General features: G+C 50.1%; 1 protein-coding gene across 1 annotated transcript in view; it reads left to right on the top strand.

Moving 5' to 3' along the window:
- Positions 1 to 18,477, top strand: part of LOC102837418 (myosin-7-like) — a 63,002-nt gene that overhangs the window by 27,890 nt on the left and 16,635 nt on the right. Inside the window, exons 18-30 of the mRNA XM_006859745.1 lie at positions 1,365 to 1,485; positions 4,096 to 4,232; positions 6,005 to 6,086; positions 7,428 to 7,601; positions 8,882 to 9,109; positions 9,834 to 9,938; positions 12,076 to 12,162; positions 12,262 to 12,407; positions 14,455 to 14,545; positions 15,146 to 15,202; positions 15,834 to 15,920; positions 16,134 to 16,379; positions 17,545 to 17,662. Of these exons, the coding sequence (XP_006859807.1) occupies positions 1,365 to 1,485; positions 4,096 to 4,232; positions 6,005 to 6,086; positions 7,428 to 7,601; positions 8,882 to 9,109; positions 9,834 to 9,938; positions 12,076 to 12,162; positions 12,262 to 12,407; positions 14,455 to 14,545; positions 15,146 to 15,202; positions 15,834 to 15,920; positions 16,134 to 16,379; positions 17,545 to 17,662 (1,679 nt within the window). The remainder of the gene's footprint in view (positions 1 to 1,364; positions 1,486 to 4,095; positions 4,233 to 6,004; positions 6,087 to 7,427; positions 7,602 to 8,881; positions 9,110 to 9,833; positions 9,939 to 12,075; positions 12,163 to 12,261; positions 12,408 to 14,454; positions 14,546 to 15,145; positions 15,203 to 15,833; positions 15,921 to 16,133; positions 16,380 to 17,544; positions 17,663 to 18,477) is intronic.

Raw genomic sequence — 18,477 nt, 5'->3', positions numbered from 1 at the left:
ATCATGCTGTTTTGATTACTGTAGGTTTGTAGTATATTTTAAAACCTGGAAGTTGAGTCCTCCTACTTTGTTCTTCTCTTTCAATGTTATCTTAACTATCTGGGGTTTCTTGCCATTCCATATAAAATTGAGGATTTGTTTTTCTATTTCTGTCAAGAAGGCTGTCAGAATTTTAGTGGGATTGCATTGGATCTATCAATCACTTTGGGTAGTATTGACATGTTAACAATATTAAGTCTTCCAATCGGTGAACATAGAGTATTTTTGCATTTATGTAAATCTTCCTTAATCTCATTCAGCAGTGTTTTATTGTTTTCATTGTGTAAGTGCTTCACGGCTCTGGCTATTTTTTCCTAAGTGGCAGTGTAGGATAAGCATTGGACTGCTAACCACAAGGTCAGCAGTTCAAACCCACCAGCAGCTCCAAGGGAGAAAGATGATGCATTCTACTCCTGTGAAGATTTACAGCCTCATAAATCCCATATAGAGTTCTCCATGAGTTCAAATTTACCTGATAGGTATGGTCGTGGTACATAACTCTTTAATATGATAAGGTTTGGGGTTTGGTTTTTAAAGCCCTGATTTGGAGTGTCTGCCTGTTTCCATCGTGTAAATACTCACACCATGGCTGATTCCAGCCTATTAGTGATATGTCCCTGAATACGGAGTTTGGAAGAGATGCCCACAATTGACTCTTGTAATCCCTGTAACCTGGCTATAGTACATGTCTACTTGGAGTGATCCCCAGCAAGATTGAGTTCCCACTGTGACTCATGGCTTATAACATGTCTCTTATTGACTTCTCTGTCCCACTTCCCCACTCTGCCACCTCCCCAGTAAACTACTTGCACTCAAATCTTTGTTTTAAGGTCTACAACTTCCCCAAATTAGGACTCACCCAAATAGAGACTGTCTTCCTTCTGTCTTCCCTACTTAACAGGACCTTAAATTGATGGAGCAGAAAGGGTCATGAGAGGCCATCTTCTCCAAAACCTTCTGAAGCCCCTGATGGGGAAAGGACTTGTCGAGATCACAAGGGGTCCTCCTTTGTGAGGAAGAGAACTGGTACTCCTATTCCTAGGCCATGATCTTTCCTCAACTCCAAGCTCTATCAAGAAAGAAAAGACTGTAGTTTCTTCATTTCTGGGTGCACTCCCTCCATGATCTCCCAACTGCACCCAATGTTGACTCCCAAGCTGTAGCCATTACCTCAAAGTCTCCTATTGATTCCACCCCACCACCTAGAGTTTCTGTAAAACAAGTCTCACACCTCTCTGTGTGTGAACCATCTCACTGTGTGAAGGGACTTCAAGTGCTGCTGGCTTGTCTGTGATGATAACCGCCGGCCATCTCTCTCCTACCAGGTACCAAGTGCTGAACCCCAACGTGATTCCCCAGGGCTTCGTGGACAACAAGAAGGCTTCGGAGCTGTTGCTGGGGTCCATAGACCTGGACGTGAATGAATACAAAATTGGACATACGAAGGTAGGGTCTTCTAGTGAGCTCTTCCTCCTTACACCCTCTCAGCCTTGTCTGAAGAAGTTGGCTTCAGACTGTCGTTGGCCAGATGCAAACTTTAGGCAAGTCCCTCAGTCTTGATTTCCTTCTCTGAAATGTCAGTTGCTTGGGATTTGGGGTGATTACTAGTAACGTGTGTGGGGACTCAGCTTAGAAGAGAGCGGCACTCAACAAATGGCAGACAATTTCTTAGGATGGTTGTTGGTAGCCATCACCAAGTGGCCCCATGCCAATCAGAACACAGTGCTGCTTGGTCCTACGCCATCTCCATGAGCAACTGCATTGTGTTCCACTGGCTGCTGTTCTGAAGTACATCTCCAGGCCTTTCTTCCTAGTGCATTTCAGTCTGGACAGTACACTGAAACCTGTCCAGCTTGATAGCAACACACAAGAGACACAAGTGGTGGCTGCACATGAGGTGCATTGGCCGGGAATCGAACCCAGGTCTCCTTCATGGAAGGCAAGCATTCTGCCACGGAACCACCACTGGCCCTTAGTACTGTTGTTGTTTTTAATTGCTGTCAAGTAGGTTTCAACCTGTAACAACCCTGTATAGGGATTCTGAGGAGCAGATGGTGGGTTTGAACCGCCGACCTTGAGGTTCAAACTGACCTTGCAGTCCAGCGCACCATCCTGCAGCACCACACCAGGATTCTGGAGTTCCAAATTCCTCTGAATCAAAAGAGTCAGTCAGAATTAAGGTCCTGGAATGGCCCCAGCAAGGCAGTAGGTCTGTGGGAGGGGCAGTAGGTAAGAAGCCACTGGAGTCCCAGCCCGGCCATGCAGTTGGTCAGTGAGTCAGGGCTGACTCACACGAGGGACCGCCTGACCTTGACTCACAGGCCTGGCCACTCTCTCCTCCTTTCCCATTTACTGGCCCCTTAGAGTCTGGTTGAGGTGGCAGGGCCCAGCCCGGCCTGTTGAGCAGCTCCCCAACATAATAGTCAGGGTAACACAAGACAGTGCTGGCTTTGCCTCTGTGTAGCCTTGAGCAAGCCCTCTCTGAACCTTGTGAGTAAGCCAGGCCGACACACCACCTTTGTGGTCACTCAGCACATCTGTTGTGGTCAACACATCTGGTCACTCAGCAAATGCTTATTGAGCACCTGCTGCCTGCCAGATAGGGTTCTGGGCTCTGGGGATAAGACCATGACTAGGACGTGCTAGCTCCCCGGCGCTAGAATCTGCTGGAACTGTTTGCTTGGGCCGCCTTCACGATTAAGACATGCTGCCGGTGGCTGAGGGGACTGATGGGGAACACCTGAGGTTTCGTCGCAGAGTCACGGAGAACCTCAGAGACCAACTGGCCCCTCCTTTCCCCAGCCAACATTTGACACATGGGACATTTAAGCCCAGGGAGAGAACAGAAGTGACATGCCCATTTCTCAGAATGAGGCAGGATGTTGAGGCTGCAGGTCCTGGGCCCCATATCTGACAGTCATCACCTGGGACGTTAAGGGACGAAGGCAGGGCAGTTCAGGTCCAGGTGACAGCCCAGGAGGCCAGGGCAGCTTTGCCCCCACAGAGCCAGGCAGACTCATACAGCAGGAGCAGGATGGAGGATGGGCTGATTCTGCCTGCCCCGGGACTTGTTCAGGGGGTCCCCTCACCAGCCACATGTTTCTCAAAAAACAAACCTAACCCCAGGGCATTTTGAAACCTCAAGAAACATTTTCTAGAATCAAGGACTTCCATAACCCAGAAACCGAGCATTTTACAAACCCATTGCTGTTCAGTTGGTTCCGACTCATGGTGATCCCGTGTGTGTCAGAGTAGAACTGTGCTCCACAGGATTTTCAAGGGCTGATTTTCCAGAAGTACATCACCAGGCCTTCCTTCCAAGGTCCATCTGGTTGAATTTGAACTGCCCACCTTTCAGTTAGTAGCCAAATACTTAACGACTTGCACCACACCTAAGAAGAGGATTCAGGATATCGAGGGGCCCAATTCTTTCTGTAGGGTCTAGGGGTGCATTTGGTCTTGTCTCTTTAGGCTGCTGGTAGCTCCAGGTGTTCCCTGGTTTGTAGCTGATGATCACTCCAGCCTCTGCCTCCATCATCACATTGCTGTCCTCCCTCTGCCTCCTCTTTTATAAGGACCCCACGCAGTTTAGATTAGAACCCACCCTGGCTGCGTGGCATTCACTTTAGCCGCAAGGATTCCAGTGATTGATCTCATGTTACTTAGAGTTTTGCTATTTAGAGGTGTACGTTTCCATCCACGATCTCTCTAAATCCCCACAGTAATCCTCTGAGCGAGACATGAGCAGCCCCACTTCATGGATGAGAAGTTGAGGCTCTAGCATGAGGCCTAGCAAGTCAGAGTAGAGGCCAGACTTGGCTCTAGGAGAACTCAAGAGGAAAGAGACAAGAAGGCTGGCTGTGGGGCCTGTTGTTGGAGGCATTCAGATAAGACCAGCTGTTTCCAAGGAGCCTCAAGCATACGCTGCAGAGGGGTTTCAACTTTTCAGGACATTTCTGATCGCTGGTTCTGGGCTTTCAATCACCACCACACCTGGCCCTGTGGTTGCCCCAGTGTGAAAGTCGGCCTTCCTTACCTGACTGTCTCATCTCCCAGGTATTCTTCAGAGCCGGCATCCTGGCCAAGCTTGAAGACATGCGGGACGATCGTCTGGCCAAGATCATGACAATGTTGCAGTGCCGGCTCCGAGGCTTCCTCATGAGGATTGAGTTCAAGAAGATGCTGGAACGGAGGTAGTCCTCAGGAACCCCAGAGTGGTGGGATGAGAGGCAGCCATCAATGTGTTCTATCACCCAAAAGACACTGTTTGGGGACCATCTCAGATAATCTGTTCTTTTCATAGACTCACAAGCTGCTTGCAATCTCCTTCTTACTTGATAATTATAAAGATGCTAGGAGAGGAGGATGGTAGGACTGGTATTCCCATTTTACAGATGAGGAAGCTGAGGTCACAGGGATACAGGGCCAGGGCCAGATTCATGCAGGAGACCCAGGTTCAATTCCCAGCCAATGCACAACCACCACCCACCTCAGTGGAGGCTTGAGTGTTGCCATGAAGCTGAACAGTGCTTCAGTGTGACTTCTAGACTAAGACTGTTGTTGTTAAGTTCTGTTGAGTCCAACCCAACCCATAGCGACCCTATGTGTCAGGTCAGAACTCCCCCACAGAGGTTCATAGGCTGTAATCTTTATGGGAAGGAGCTCTGGTAGTATAGTGGTTATGAATCAGGCTGCTAACCTCACTGTCAGTAGTTCAAAACTACCAGCTGTTCCATGGGAGAAAGATGAGGCTTTCTGCTTCTGTAGAAAGATTTACAGCCTTGGAAACCCTGCACAGGGTCGCTGTGAGTCAGAACCAACTCCACAGCACATAACAACAACAATCTTTATGGGTGTGGCGCTATAGGAAGAGCACCGCGAGGTCAGCAGTTTAAACTCATCAGTCCTTCTCGGAAACCCTACACAGGGCCGCTGTCTTCACAGAACCAACCACTACGTCTTTTTCCCTCAGAGCCACTGGTGGGTTCAAACTTCCAACCTTTCAATTATCAGCCGAGTGTTTAACCACTGCGCCACCAGGAGTTCTGGTGATTGTTGTTGTTAAGTGCCATAGAGTCGGTTCTGACTCATAGTGAGACCCTGTATATTGTTTCTGAGGAGCGCCTGGTGGGGTTTGAACTGCAGACCATGGGGGTAGCAGTCCAGCGCGTTATCCTACAGTGCCACACCAGGACCCAGGAATGTTCACTCCAAACACCTGCCTTTATAATCAACCAATCCCTAGAATGGTAATTTCAAAATATCTCGGTCCATCCCAGCGGGCCATGGGCAGAAACCTGGGGAGCCTGGGAGTATTCTTCACCATCTTATACATCTATCATCCCAAACAGAAACTCAGTGCTCCTGAAACCACATGCCCCATTGCCCCCTCCCCTCAGCCCCTGTTGTTGTTAGGTGCCATCGAATCAGTTCTAACTCATAGTGACCTCTGTACAACAGAACAAAACACTGTCCAATCCTGAGCCGTCCTCACAATTGTCACAGTGGTGACTGGTGTTGCAGCCACTGTGTCAGTGCCCCCTTGTTCACTAACCCTCTACTTCACTGAGCATGATGTTCAGCCCCTGATAACCACTAACAAACTTTTGTCTCTATACATTTGCCTAGTCTAGACATTTCATATAAGGGGCCATACAATATTTGCCCTGTTGTGTGGGGTTTATTTCCCTCTGTATGACGTTTTCACATCTCATCCTAGCTGTTGCATGTGCCAGGACTGCATTTTTTTTTTAATGACTGAGTAATAGTCCATTGCCTAGACAGACGATTTTGTGTTTCATCTGGTGATGAGCACTTAGGTTGTCGCCACCTTGTGGCCATAGTGGGCAGTACTGCAGTGACCACGGAGTTGCTGCTTTCCTATCTTTGGGGTACACACTTAGGGGTGGACTTGCTCAGCTGTTGCCTTCACTTTAACCCCTGCAGCCCTGGATTCTTTTCACAGAATTGGCCTGAAAGTCATCCAGCGGAATGTGCGCAAGTTCCTGCAGCTGCGTTTCTGGGGCTGGTGGAAGCTCTACAATAAAGTGAGGGCCCAGGGGGGCAGGGTGGAGGGGTGGGCGGGGGAGACTCTGTTCTGGATGGAGAAACCTCTGGGGGGCAGGGCCACAGGATGCCACAGTCTGAAAGTGATGCCACCTTGGAGACAAGTCATAGGAGTCTAGTCTCTGCCCAGCAGACCAGACAGGCTAATTCCTCCCTAAGACAAACGATGATGTGGCTTCCCCACTTGCCACCTCATCCCTCAAAACAAGATCCACTTAGAATGAAGAAAGTCTCTCACACACACAGTCAGGTTGGCTACTGGTCCCTGCACCTGGGCACAACAAGGTGTCTACCTCTTCTCGTGAGTCATTAGGCTGGAGGGGCCTCTTGCTGTCTGGGTTCCTCTCAGGCAATAGTGAGGTCGGTGTGAATCAGTCAATGGCGGGGCCGTGAGAATCCCAGCAGCCTGGTGCCATCATACAGCGTCAGAGGCAGGGAGCCACCTACTGTGTGCCATCGTTAAGAGGGGATGTGCTCCCAGGTGACACTAACAGTTTGAATTGGACCATTAACCTGTAGGTGGACAGTTCACACCTGCCCAGCAATGCCCTCCAGGGGAAATGAACCCAATGGCTCTGGAAACATTCAGAGAGCCTGCCCTCCCACCCACTAGCCTGGGTGCTGTAAGGACACAGAGGAAGCAGGAGGGAGAGCTTGGAAATACGGGTGATGAGGCCTGATAGCCCAGGCCCTTGGAGGCAGGTGAGAGGTGCCAGGTGTACCCAGTGGTCCAGACAGACACTGCAGGTACAGACCATGTGCGCCTGCTCCCAGGGGGAACCAAAGAAGGATCAACCTCACAAAGACAGGGCAGCAGGAGCCAAAGTCAGGGGCAGGAAGTAGCCACTGAGCCGGGGCAGAGGGCAGGGTTTCATCGGAGAAAATAAGGTTGAAAGCTAGGGCTTTATACTGCAAAGAAGATGAAAAAAGAGAAACAGGCAAGAGGGGAATTGGCAAGGGTAAAAAGGAGGGAAACCAAAGCCAGAGAATTCAGCGGGGCTCCTGTGTGCACGAGCTGAATGAAGCAGAGATAAGCGTTGGGCGCACCTAGATGCTGAGGAGCCTAACTTCTTGTCTCTCAGGCCCCAAGAGCATCTTGAGAATTGGTACTAAGTAAGATGGACCTTCCCAGTGGAGAGTAGGGATGCCATATGGAAAAGCGCAGCCTGCTGGCATCTGTAGAAGGTTCTGGCTTCCCAGCTGCAGCAAGAGCTGCTGCCTGTCAGGACGGGACTGGGAAATCGGGACCAATGAGCCCTCACACCCCACCTGGGAAAGGAAGTCTCCCTCTTAACCCCTCGATGATGTTGCTTGTCTCCCAGGTTAAGCCGCTCCTGAACGTGGCTCGGCAAGAGGAGGAGATGAAGGCCAAGGAGGAGGAGCTCAGGAGTGCCATGTCCAAGACGCAGGACCTGATGAACAGGGTCAAGGAGCTGGAGGAGAAAACGGCCACGCTCAGCCAGGAGAAAAACGACCTCAACATCCAACTGCAGGCTGTATGTGGGGTCCCCTTTGGGAGGGTGAGAGGCTGGGAGGCTGGTGGGCCAGAGAAGGAAGAACAAGGAACAAAGGGAGAGAGGAGGGAGAGGTGAACTCTTCTGAGAATTCTATCTGGTCTGAACACGCACGGGGCAATTCCCCTTCCCTTCTCATCTCCTTCATTGCAACATTACCCTGGACCCATCTACCAGAAAGCTTCCACTGCAGCAGTCTGGGTGCTTGCAGACAGGACACAGGTCCTGCCTGCAGAAGTGACAAGGGATAAGGCCATGTGAGGTGGTGACAGGAGCGACCCCTGGAGCCAGAGCCCTACTCTGCAAATACCTCATCCCTCTGAGCCTCCCTCTTCCTTGTCTGCCAAGTGGGAGCCCTTGGGGACAAACAGGAAATTCATCATGTAGGGTGCCTGGCAGACACTCACTAAAGGCCCCCCACTCACTCTTCTGAAACCTCCCAATGCCTCTGAGATGTTGCTCAAACCAACATCACTTTTTACATCAGGGAGATAGACTGATCCAGACTGCCGAAATAAAAGTACTGTATCTTCCATCCCAGGTCCCTTTTATGCCACACAATCATTAATTTTTGATAAAGTTGTGTGGGCCAGATCCTTTATTTAACACCACTAACTCCGTTTCAGGGAGAGAGTGTCAGGTGGGAATTGTGAGGTCCAGCTTGTCCCTCTTCTGTAGCTTCCTGTCCCTGACTATCGACCACCCCCTCTGAGTGCCTGTCCCCTCCTCCCTGAACTGGAGCAGACAGCAACACCTGCCCTGTTGCTCACTCATGAGAAGGAGCCCTGGATGCTAACGGTTCCTTAACACAAAAGGGCTAACACAATGCCAGGTGTCGTGAGGCAAGTACCCACCCTCCACTGACGGATACAAAACGTGGGCTCACCCAGGTTCAGCAAATGGGGTGGCAGAGCCCGAACTGACCCTGGTGTTCTGCCTGAGCACTCTGACATCTTTGAGACTGCAGATTCTAAAACCTTAATGTGCATCTGGCTGCCTGGGGGCTCATGGAGTGAGGGAAAGATGGGGCCTGAGGATCTGCATCCTAGCCAGCTCCCAGTTGATGGTGGGATGGTGGTCTAGGGTCTGGCTCTGATCCACCATGTGACACAATGACAACAGAGCCGGCCCCTGGACATATTTGTTCCAGACCCATAAGGTCAAGGCTTTCCCACAATCTTGGAGATGGTCATGGGTCTCTGGCAGGAGCCAGGAGCTAGATTTCATGGCCCCTGCCCTGATGGTGGCTTGTCCTCCGACAGGAACAAGAGAACCTAATGGACGCAGAGGAGCGCCTAACCCAGATGATGAAGACCAAGATGGAGCTGGAGAGTCAGATTGCCGACATGCGCGAGAGGCTGGAGGAGGAGGAGGGCACCGCAGCCTCGCTGAGCGCCACCAAGCGCAGGATGGAGGGGGAGCTGAGCGACCTGAAGCGTGACCTGGAGGGCCTCGAGACCACACTGGCCAAGACAGAGAAGGAAAAGCAGGTGAGGCCTGCCACCTCAGCCACTGATCCTGCAGACACCACCCCAGCAACCCATGCGGCAGCCATGTAAAGTCATTGGATATGATTCACAGTGCAGACATCCCACATCATGGGGGTGTCCAGACAAACACATGGATGTGGCCCAGCCTCAGGCCTTGCTGGGTTTCCCCATGCCCAGGATTGTCCCCCACCCCCTCTGCCTCGCTCCAGATGTGAGGTCTGGGCCACTCTGCCTCCACTCAGCCTCTCTGGGACCCTTTCCATGTTCTTCCCCTGCAGCACCAAGTGTATCCTTCCTCCTTCCCAAATGACCCTGTGAGCACCCCCTGGGGGAGGCCCTGACTCCTGACACCTTCAGGCTAATTCTTGACCCCACAAAAGCTTCAGGGGCCCCCTACAAGCTCTGCCAAACCCACGTTTCTCAAGCACCCCCCAGCTTGTGATAAGACATAGATTCTGGCCTGCAGTCTTGGGTGGGTTTGAGTCTCCAGTGATGCCACAAACTAACAATCTGAAGACCAGACTTTGGGCAACAGAGGCGACTCTGTTGGTTCTCACTGCTCCCCTTCACCCTCAAGACCCGACTCAGCCAGTCTGGGCTGAGCCCCGGGCACTGGGCTTTCTCCCAGCTGACCCTAGAGTACTAAGGACCCTCTCATGGAGCCTTGGCCCACCCTGGTCTCCTCCATAACAGCTGTTTCTCTCTCCTCTACCCTGGTTTCCAGGCTCTGGACCACAAGGTCCGTACACTGACTGCTGACCTCTCGCTCCGGGAAGACTCTATCGCCAAGCTCCAGAAAGAGAAGCGGGCTCTGGAGGAGCTTCATCAGGTAGAGCCCCCTGGACCCCCGGCGAGAGGGTTAGGGTGGAGCTCAGAACAGGCCATACTACCAGGAGACTCCAGACCCAGTTCAAATCCCAATCTGGCTGTCCCTCAGCCAGGGGGCTTCAGGGAAGTCAGGGGGTCTCCCTAAATCTCAATCTCCTAGTCAGTGAAGAAGATGTGGTCATGTCTTGCTGCCTTCATGACAGGTTTGTGATAAATAGGACAACCATGGGATTATTACCCAAACCAGGACAGTTTTGAGAGTAGAAGGAGAGTTCATGAGTCAGCATGGCCCCAGGCTCATGGTGTCACCCATGGACCTCCCCCAGAGTCGGACATACAGAATGCTTATTGTATTGTTAGGGGCCGTGGAGTCAGTTCTGTGCACAACAGAACAAAACACTGCCCAGTTCTGTGACATCTTCACAATGGTTGTTATGTTTACGTCCACTGCTGCTGCCACTGTGCCAATTCAGCTCCTTGAAGATCTTAGAAATGTTTATTATCAATTTTAATCATAGAATCAAAACTACTACCATCAAGTCAATTCCAAGGACAGAGCAGAACAGTTTCCAAGACTGTTAATCTGTACGGGAGCAGACAGTCTCTTCTTGCTCTCTTGGAGCAGCTGGTGGGTTTGAACCACCGACCTTGAGGTTAAGAACTCAGCGCTTAACCCACTGTACTACATATATGTGATATAGTTGTAAATTACTTAAATGTCATATTTCTTAAATTATATGAATACCTGGTGTGGGACTGTAGGATAAGCAATGGACTGCTAACTGCAAGGTCGGTAATTCAAACCCACCAGCTGCTCCAGGGTCACGACAACAGCAACAACAAACCAAACCAAACCCCTGGTTGACAAGTCAATTCCAACTCACAGTGACTCCATATAGGGTTTCGGAAGTTACACATTTTTATGGATGCAGAAAGCCTCATCTTTCTCTTGTGGATCAACTGGGTTTGGATTAAAGGAAAAGAAGGAGAAACTGTTAAAAACTGATCATGTAACTCGTCCCTATGTTTGCTGACACCTTGAATCTACAAGTCCCCTAAACTCTCTGTGCTGCTCGTTGTGGACTCCCCTTAGAATAAGACTCTCAATTCTATCTGATCTCTGTCCCCCAATAGGCAGTTGCCATGGAGTCAGTTCTGACTTATGGTAAACCACGTGTGTCAGAGTCCAACGATGCTCCACAGGGTTTCAGTGACTGGTTTAGGAGATGTCAGTTGCCAGACCTTTCTTCTGCGGTACCTCTGGATGAACTTAAGCTCCAACTTCTCCGTTAACAGCTGAGCCAACCATTTTCACCACCCAGGAATTCTATGAGACCCAAAGCCCTCTTTTATAACACTTATTTTGGAATGCCCTCTAACTATCCTGAAATAAAAGTTGTAGAAAACACAACTAATACATAATTTCCAAAATCAAATCTATTTAATGCCCTTTGATAGAAAGGGAAAAAACATGAAAAGTCATTTAGAATCAATCATGTGGCTGTCAGGGTGTAGGGCACAGATGCAGCGGGGCAGGAGGGCTGGAGACTCAGAGAGCAGGTGGGACTCCTGGCACAGATACGAGTTTACAAAATGCAACAACTCGGTGACTCTTTGAACAACAACAAAGAAATCTTTCAGTGTTCATGGCAGAGCATTCTAGATCATCCTGTAGATATTTAGTGCATGCTAAAGAAATTAATTCATGCAGCAACATAGAAGGAGGTGCTGAGCTCTATCTAGGTTGAGAGGTTTTGCATGGCTGTTTTATTCTCACAAGTGGGACGTAGAGAGTGTGAGTTGTAGATTATGGTCCTTTGTGGTGCTGACTGGCCAGAGCCAGGCAGGGCATCCAGTACCCCGGGGACCACGCATCTACTTGTTCAATATCAGTGAGACCCTATCTTTGTCACAACCAGAAGCATCCCAGATTTTCTTTGGGCCTCATGGGGAACCAGAGCCTCTGACAGGTCCACCTGCTACTGGCAGGTGTTGGGATCTGCCTGGCTTCACCCAGCACCCAAGAGAATCAGGTGCCCTTAGCTGAAGTCACCTTCACTCCCAATGTCTTGGGGCTGATGGAGGACCAGTTCAGCTGCAATGCCCCATGGGCCACACATGAGCATCTTTCTTTCCAGAAAACACTGGACGACCTGCAAGCCGAGGAAGACAAAGTGAACCACCTGACCAAGAGCAACAGCAAGCTCAACACTCAGATCCATGAGGTGAGGCCCAAGCACTAGGGTCCCTAGCCTCAGTCCTCAGCCCAGCTCCCTAGTGCAGCAGGCCCCATGCTCTTCTCCGCTTACTTCGTGTCTCCACAGCTGGAGGACAACTGGGAGCAAGAGAAGAAGATCCGGGCAGAGGTTGAGAAGGCTCGCCGGAAAGCCGAGGGTGACTTGAAAATGACCATCGATAACCTCAATGAGATGGAGAGGTCCAAGCTGGATCTGGAGGAAGTGGTGAAAAAGTACGTCTATGTGGCCTTTCCTTTTGATTCCTGGGGAGTGCAAATGGGTAACATGCTCTGCTACTAGCCAAAAGGTTGGAGGTTCAAGTCCACCCAGAGGCAGTGCCGAAGAAAATCCTGGAGATCTACTTCTAAAAACATTGAAAGCCCTGCAGAGCACTTCTACTCTGACACACATGAGATTGCCGTGAGTGGGGACTGGCTGATGGCAGTTGGTGGTGTTTTCTGGAAGCACCAGGCTCTGTGCCAAATGCTCCACACACAGCAGTGCATGTCCCAAGCACCTGCACCCACCACCAGGATGAGTAGAGAGGAGTAGGCGTGTTCCTGTCTACAGGGAGCTCCTGCCTCACGTAGTGCACGTTGGGCACTGGAATGGAGATGCATAGAGCCGATCTTCTAAGCAATTCATCAGCCCCAGAGGCAGGGAGATATCATAGAAACATATGAGCAGGGGTCCCAAAGATAACCAGGAAGTGAAGGCACATTTGTCAATATCACTCTGGTCCCAACAATTCCACTCCTAGGTATATCCACAAAAGACTTAACAGCAGGAACTCAAATAGATATCTGTGCATCAATTGTCAAAAGGTGGAAATGCCCCAAAATGTCTGTCAACAGTTGATGATATAACTAGACCGTGGTCTATCCATTCCCACCCGTTGCCATCAAATTGATTTCTACTCATAGCGACACTTCTTTGGATTTACAAAGCTGTCAATCTTTATAGGAGCAGAAAGCCTCATCTTTCTCCCATAGAGTACCTGGTAGGTTTGAACTGCTAACTTTGCAGTTAATAGCCCAGTGTTTATCCTGCAGCTTATCTACTAGGGCTCCTTGTCTATTCACACAGTAGAATATTCTTCACCTTTCAAAAGGAATGAAGTTTGGATACAGGCTATGGCGTGGAAGAACCCTGAACACGTTACAGGGTGAAAGAAGTCAGACACAGAAGGACAAAGGGTGTCTGAGCTCACATATATGAAAAGGCAAATGCAGAGAGACAGAGTAAATCAGAGGTGAACAGCATCTGCGAAGGGGGGCAGAGGAGAGTTACTGATTGTGGGCACAGAGTTTCTGGGGTGATGAAAGGGTTTTGGAAATAAATTGTGGAAATTGTTGTACAATTGTGACTGAACGTAATTAATGCCAGTAGATTGTACAATTAAAAAATGGTCAAACTGGCAAATTTTATGTAATATATATTTTTACCAATATCTAAGAATATATGAGAATCACTCTGGTAATCATGTGGGAGAGAAATGCACAGAGGGAAAGTGGAGGCAGGAAGATGTGGGAGGCTGTAGCAGTGGTCTAGGTGAGACCCAGAACCTCAGCGGTCAAGGGGGTAGTATAAGAAAGGCACGTTGTTAAGTGCTGTTGAATTGATTCCAACTCATAGCGACTCTGTATAAGGCTTCCAAGGAGCAGCTAGTGGGTTTGAACTACCAACCTTGTGGTTAGCAGTCTAGCACTTATCCTGCAGCACCACACCAGGACTCCAAGATGAAGGCATGTAGGAAGAAGAATTTGGACGTGTTTCTCTGAGGTCCGTTTTACTCAGGCCATTTTGAACCATCGCAGACTGTCAAGAGGGGCGATGCAGATTCTGCCTCGTTTGCCCTGCGGTTCTGCCCACCCTCCCCATCTGCTTGGTCACCAGTGTCCTGGTCTCCATGGGTCTCCGTGGACTGGAACTCAGAGCCTTTGGTGAAACGTATGGGAGGGCGATGGAATTTCTGTGTGACTCTAAAGCCCAGCCATGAGCTGTACCTGTACAGTGATTTCTGGTCCAATAGGTGCTTAAGCTTAATAAGTGTGTGGATGAATGAGAGGGTGGTGAAAATCCCATGGCACAGATTCCAGGGTCTGACTCCTCATGGGCGAGAAGATCGTTTCCCTGCCGGTCTCCTCAGACAGCCAGGGTTGGAGATGAGGTGCAAGGAGCAGAATTCAGCAGGCTCACGGCCCCCTCACAGGTGACCCACTCTCCAATTTGCTGGTCCACCTTCCAAGTCTGCTCAGGAAACCACACCTTCTCTTGCAGGCGAGACCTGGAAATCAACTGTGTCAACTCTAAGTACGAGGATGAGCAGTCTCTGAATTCCACCCTGCAGCGCAAACTAAAGGAACACCAGGTACATCCCGGGGTGAAAGGCTCCAACCCGCCTCTTGAGTTCCCTGCCCTGAGCGCTCTGCCTAGGAGCCCTGGTGGCACTGAGGTTAAAGAACTCTGCCCCTTAACAGTGGTTGGTGGTTTGAATGAACCCACCAGCTGTTCTATGGGAGAAAGATGAGGCAGTCTGCTTCATCTTTCTCCAGCAGAGGGGATAAAGATAGACAGCCTTGGAAACCCTATGGGGTGGTTCTATTTTGTCCTATAGGGTTGCTAGGAGCTGGAATCAATTCAGTGCCAATGGGTTTGGGGTTTTGTTTTTTGATGATGGTTTGTTGTTGTTTTTTAACCATTTGAACACACCAGTGGAGTCAATCCAAAGTCCCTGCTGTGACTATAGGGCCCCTGACCTGTCATCTCCTGACCATCTCCCCCCGGGCCAGGCTCTTCCCTGTCCCAGAACCTTTCCACATGCTCCCTGGGCTGCTTCTCTGCTTCTGACAGAGTCCCTCACATGCTTAGCTCCCTTCTCTTCTGTCCCTCCTCAAAGACTAAGTGGGTCACTTTGTAGCTTCCCACCCATGAATGAATCCCCTCCCCTGTCTGCTTGTGTGTCTGCTAGGCCCGCATTGAGGAGCTGGAGGAAGAACTGGAAGCTGAGAGGGCAATGAGAGCCAAGGTACAGCAGATGCTTGACCTCTTCCCAAGTCAAAGTGGCTAATGCCATCAGAACTCTGCCCATAAGCAGAAACTCCACTCAGGGAGCCAGTAGAGAGAAGGACAGGCTTCCCAATGAGAAGAGCACATTGTTCCTTAAGCATCTACTATGTGCTGGGCACCAGGCAGGCACAGAGATGCTATGTATGGTATAGCATAACCAGAGAGAAGGGCTGCTTCCTCCTAGGGGCAATGCTCGAGGAGGAACTCCAAGAGTGAGGTCGACACAAGAGAAGCAATTGCAGGCGAGCAGATAAAGTAGCACCTGCATGCACAGGCACAGAAGTGTGGGTTAGGAAAAGCAAAGAGACTGTGGGCAGAGGTCCCAGGCAGGGGTGATGCTAAGTGGAAATGGGTGGTCACACTAGTGCAGGCAGACTGGCCTGAGTTGGATGTGGGGTTCCAGATTCAGCCCAAAGTGGACTGGATGCTTCAAAAGGTGCCAACAGCCCCCCAGTGCAGGGAGAGGGAGGATGGGGTGGCAGGCAGACACACAAGCTCCACCTCCTAGACAAAGCAGGAACCACCATCTTGACTGCAGAAAGCTCATGGATGCCGAATGAATGTGGCTTTCTCTCCCAAATGCACTCCAGGTGGAGAAACAACGCAGCGACCTGTCACGGGACCTTGAAGACCTCAGCGACCGCCTAGAGGAGGCTGGTGGAGCCACATCTGCTCAGGTATCCTTGCTGGGGAGCTGAGAGGAGCCCAACCATGAGCAGTGAAGACCAGGGCTAATCCGAGGAGAAGCTGAGGAATGGGGCCAGACCTATGGGAGCCAGGTGGCTCCACTTTCTTCTGGATTCAGTAGGATGGATGGACACAGGGGACCTTGGGTGATATGAGGATACCCAGATGTTAAGGGCGCCCTCTTGTCCCCGTACCACGCCCAGATCGAGCAGAACCGAAGGCGGGAGGCTGAGCTGCTGAAATTGCGGCGGGAGCTGGAGGAGGCGGCTCTGCAGAGCGAGGCGACGGCCTCCACGCTGCGTAAGAAGCATACGGACTCCATGGCTGAGCTGACGGAGCATGTGGAGAACCTGCAGAGGGTCAAGTCCAAGCTGGAGAAGGACAAGCAGGTCATGAAGGCTGAGATCGACGACCTCAACGCCAGTGTGGAGACCATGCAAAAGTCTAAGGTGAGGGAGCAGCCCTCCCCAGAGCCCATGTTCTAGGCGTTGTGAAGGGTTGCCATTGTACAGCCTTGGCCAAGTTCCATAACATAACTGTGTCTCAGTTTTCTCATCTGTAAAATGAGGAGCATCATAATTCCTTCTTCACAGCTGTGGAAGCTCCCACAGTCCCTGGTGTATAAGAAAAGTCCAATAAACGTCAGCCATTGCAACATGTTGTTAGTACATTACTATGTCCATGTCCTCTAAGGGCTAGAGACTCTTGGGAGAGAGATGACACATGTATAACTTGCCACAATCCAAAGAAAAATGATGTGTTAGGGATCTCAGAGACACATAATCAACAGCCTGTGAGTTGTTGTTGTTAGATGTGGTCGCATCGTAACAACCCTGTGCACAACAGGACAAAACACTGCCCACTACTGCACCAGCTGCACAATCCTTACTATATCTGAACCCATTATTTGCTGCCAGTGTGTCAATCCATCTCGTTGGGGGTCTTCCTCTTTTTTGTTGACCCTCCACTTTACCAATCACAATGTCATTCTCCAGGGACTGGTCCCTCCTGACCACATGTCCACAGTACACGTGACAAAGTCTTGCCATCCTGGTTTCTGAGGAGCACTGTGGCTGTATATGCATACACAAGTGAGAGGGTGATGTATTTTAAGGAACTGGCTCATGGGACTGTGGAGGCTGCCCATCCAAACTCCACAGGTCAGACGACAGGCTGGAAACTCCAGGAGAATGTCTATGCTGCAGCTTCTCCAAGAAAGCTCAGTTTTTGCTCTTAAAACCTTCAACTGACCAGATGAGGCCCGCTCACATAATCAAGAATCACCTGGACCTAGAGTCAGCTGACTGTAAATGTTAGCAACATCTACGAAACAACCACATGCAACCCTTTGGGGCCTCTGCACTAATGTTAGCAATTTTCCTCAAATTGGCCCCCTGAGTTTTCTTACTGGCAGTGGTCCACAAGGGTCTGAAAATGGGCCAGAGACTGAGGGGCTGATGCCAAACTAAGACTCTGGGTTCATGTTGATGATCACAGTAAGTTATGTGGGGGTTGACACAGAGACGTGTTGGCTTTGTGTCTGAGCACTACCAACATGGGGAACCCACTGGGCTCAGCCTCCTCATGCCCCCATGGTTCATTCCTCCCGAGCAGATGAACACTGAGGCCCATGTCCGGAAGCTGGAAGACAGCTTGTCGGAAGCAAACGCCAAGGTGGCCGAATTGGAGAGGAACCAAGCGGAAATCAACGCCATCAGGACCCGTCTCCAAGGTGAGCTTCCCCTCCCTAACACGCCCCCCCCCGCCCCCCGCACTGTAGCTCCCCTGAGGAAGAGTGTATGGAAAGGAAAAGGGACCCACAGGTAGACTGCAAGGAAAATCCCCGGAACCCTCATCTTCCTGAGATAAGACAGTATTTCACCTGCTGAGTATTTGAGGAGTCCCTGAATATTCAGGGAGGACTCCCACACTCAGCTACTAACCAAAAGGTTAAAGGTTCAAGTCCACCCAGAGGCACCTCAGAAGAAAGGCCTGGCCATCTACATCCAGAGAATCAGCCACTAAAATTCTGTGGAGCACAGCTCCACTCCATGGCTACTGGTTACAACTGGTTGAGTCTTCTACGTGATATCTTTACATTGTTCAGAGCATCTTCATAGCAAGTCTCTTAACCACCCTGTGAGGTCAGCAGACAGGTCATTCATGCCAAAAAATATATATAACTTCCAAGCATTTTAAAATGTGGCTCACATACTATTCTAAAGTAAGCGAGTGTCAGAGATTTATCTCACGCATTAATGAGACCCAGAGAACGGGTGAAGCTGCCCTTCCAAGAGCACATTAAGGGGCAGAGATTTATACAGTTAGTCATGAAACAATGAATTCTCAACTAAAATAACTGCTAAGTTAGCTGCAAAACCGCTCACTGCCCTACAAGACAGTAATGCTGTCACTTCTGGGGCTGGGTGGTTTGTTTTGTTTTTCCTGCCAGAAGTTGTTTGTTTTCTACCATAACAAATTCTTTGCTTCTCTACAATAAAAATAATTTGCAATTTATTAATAAAAGTAAACATCTAAGTTGGCAGA

Source organism: Chrysochloris asiatica, unplaced genomic scaffold, assembly GCF_000296735.1.
Source record: "Chrysochloris asiatica unplaced genomic scaffold, ChrAsi1.0 scaffold00034, whole genome shotgun sequence".
Classification (NCBI taxonomy): Eukaryota; Metazoa; Chordata; class Mammalia; order Afrosoricida; family Chrysochloridae; genus Chrysochloris; species Chrysochloris asiatica.
The sequence above is the reverse complement of the archived record's forward strand: the minus strand, read 5'-3'. Positions and strand labels throughout refer to the sequence as shown.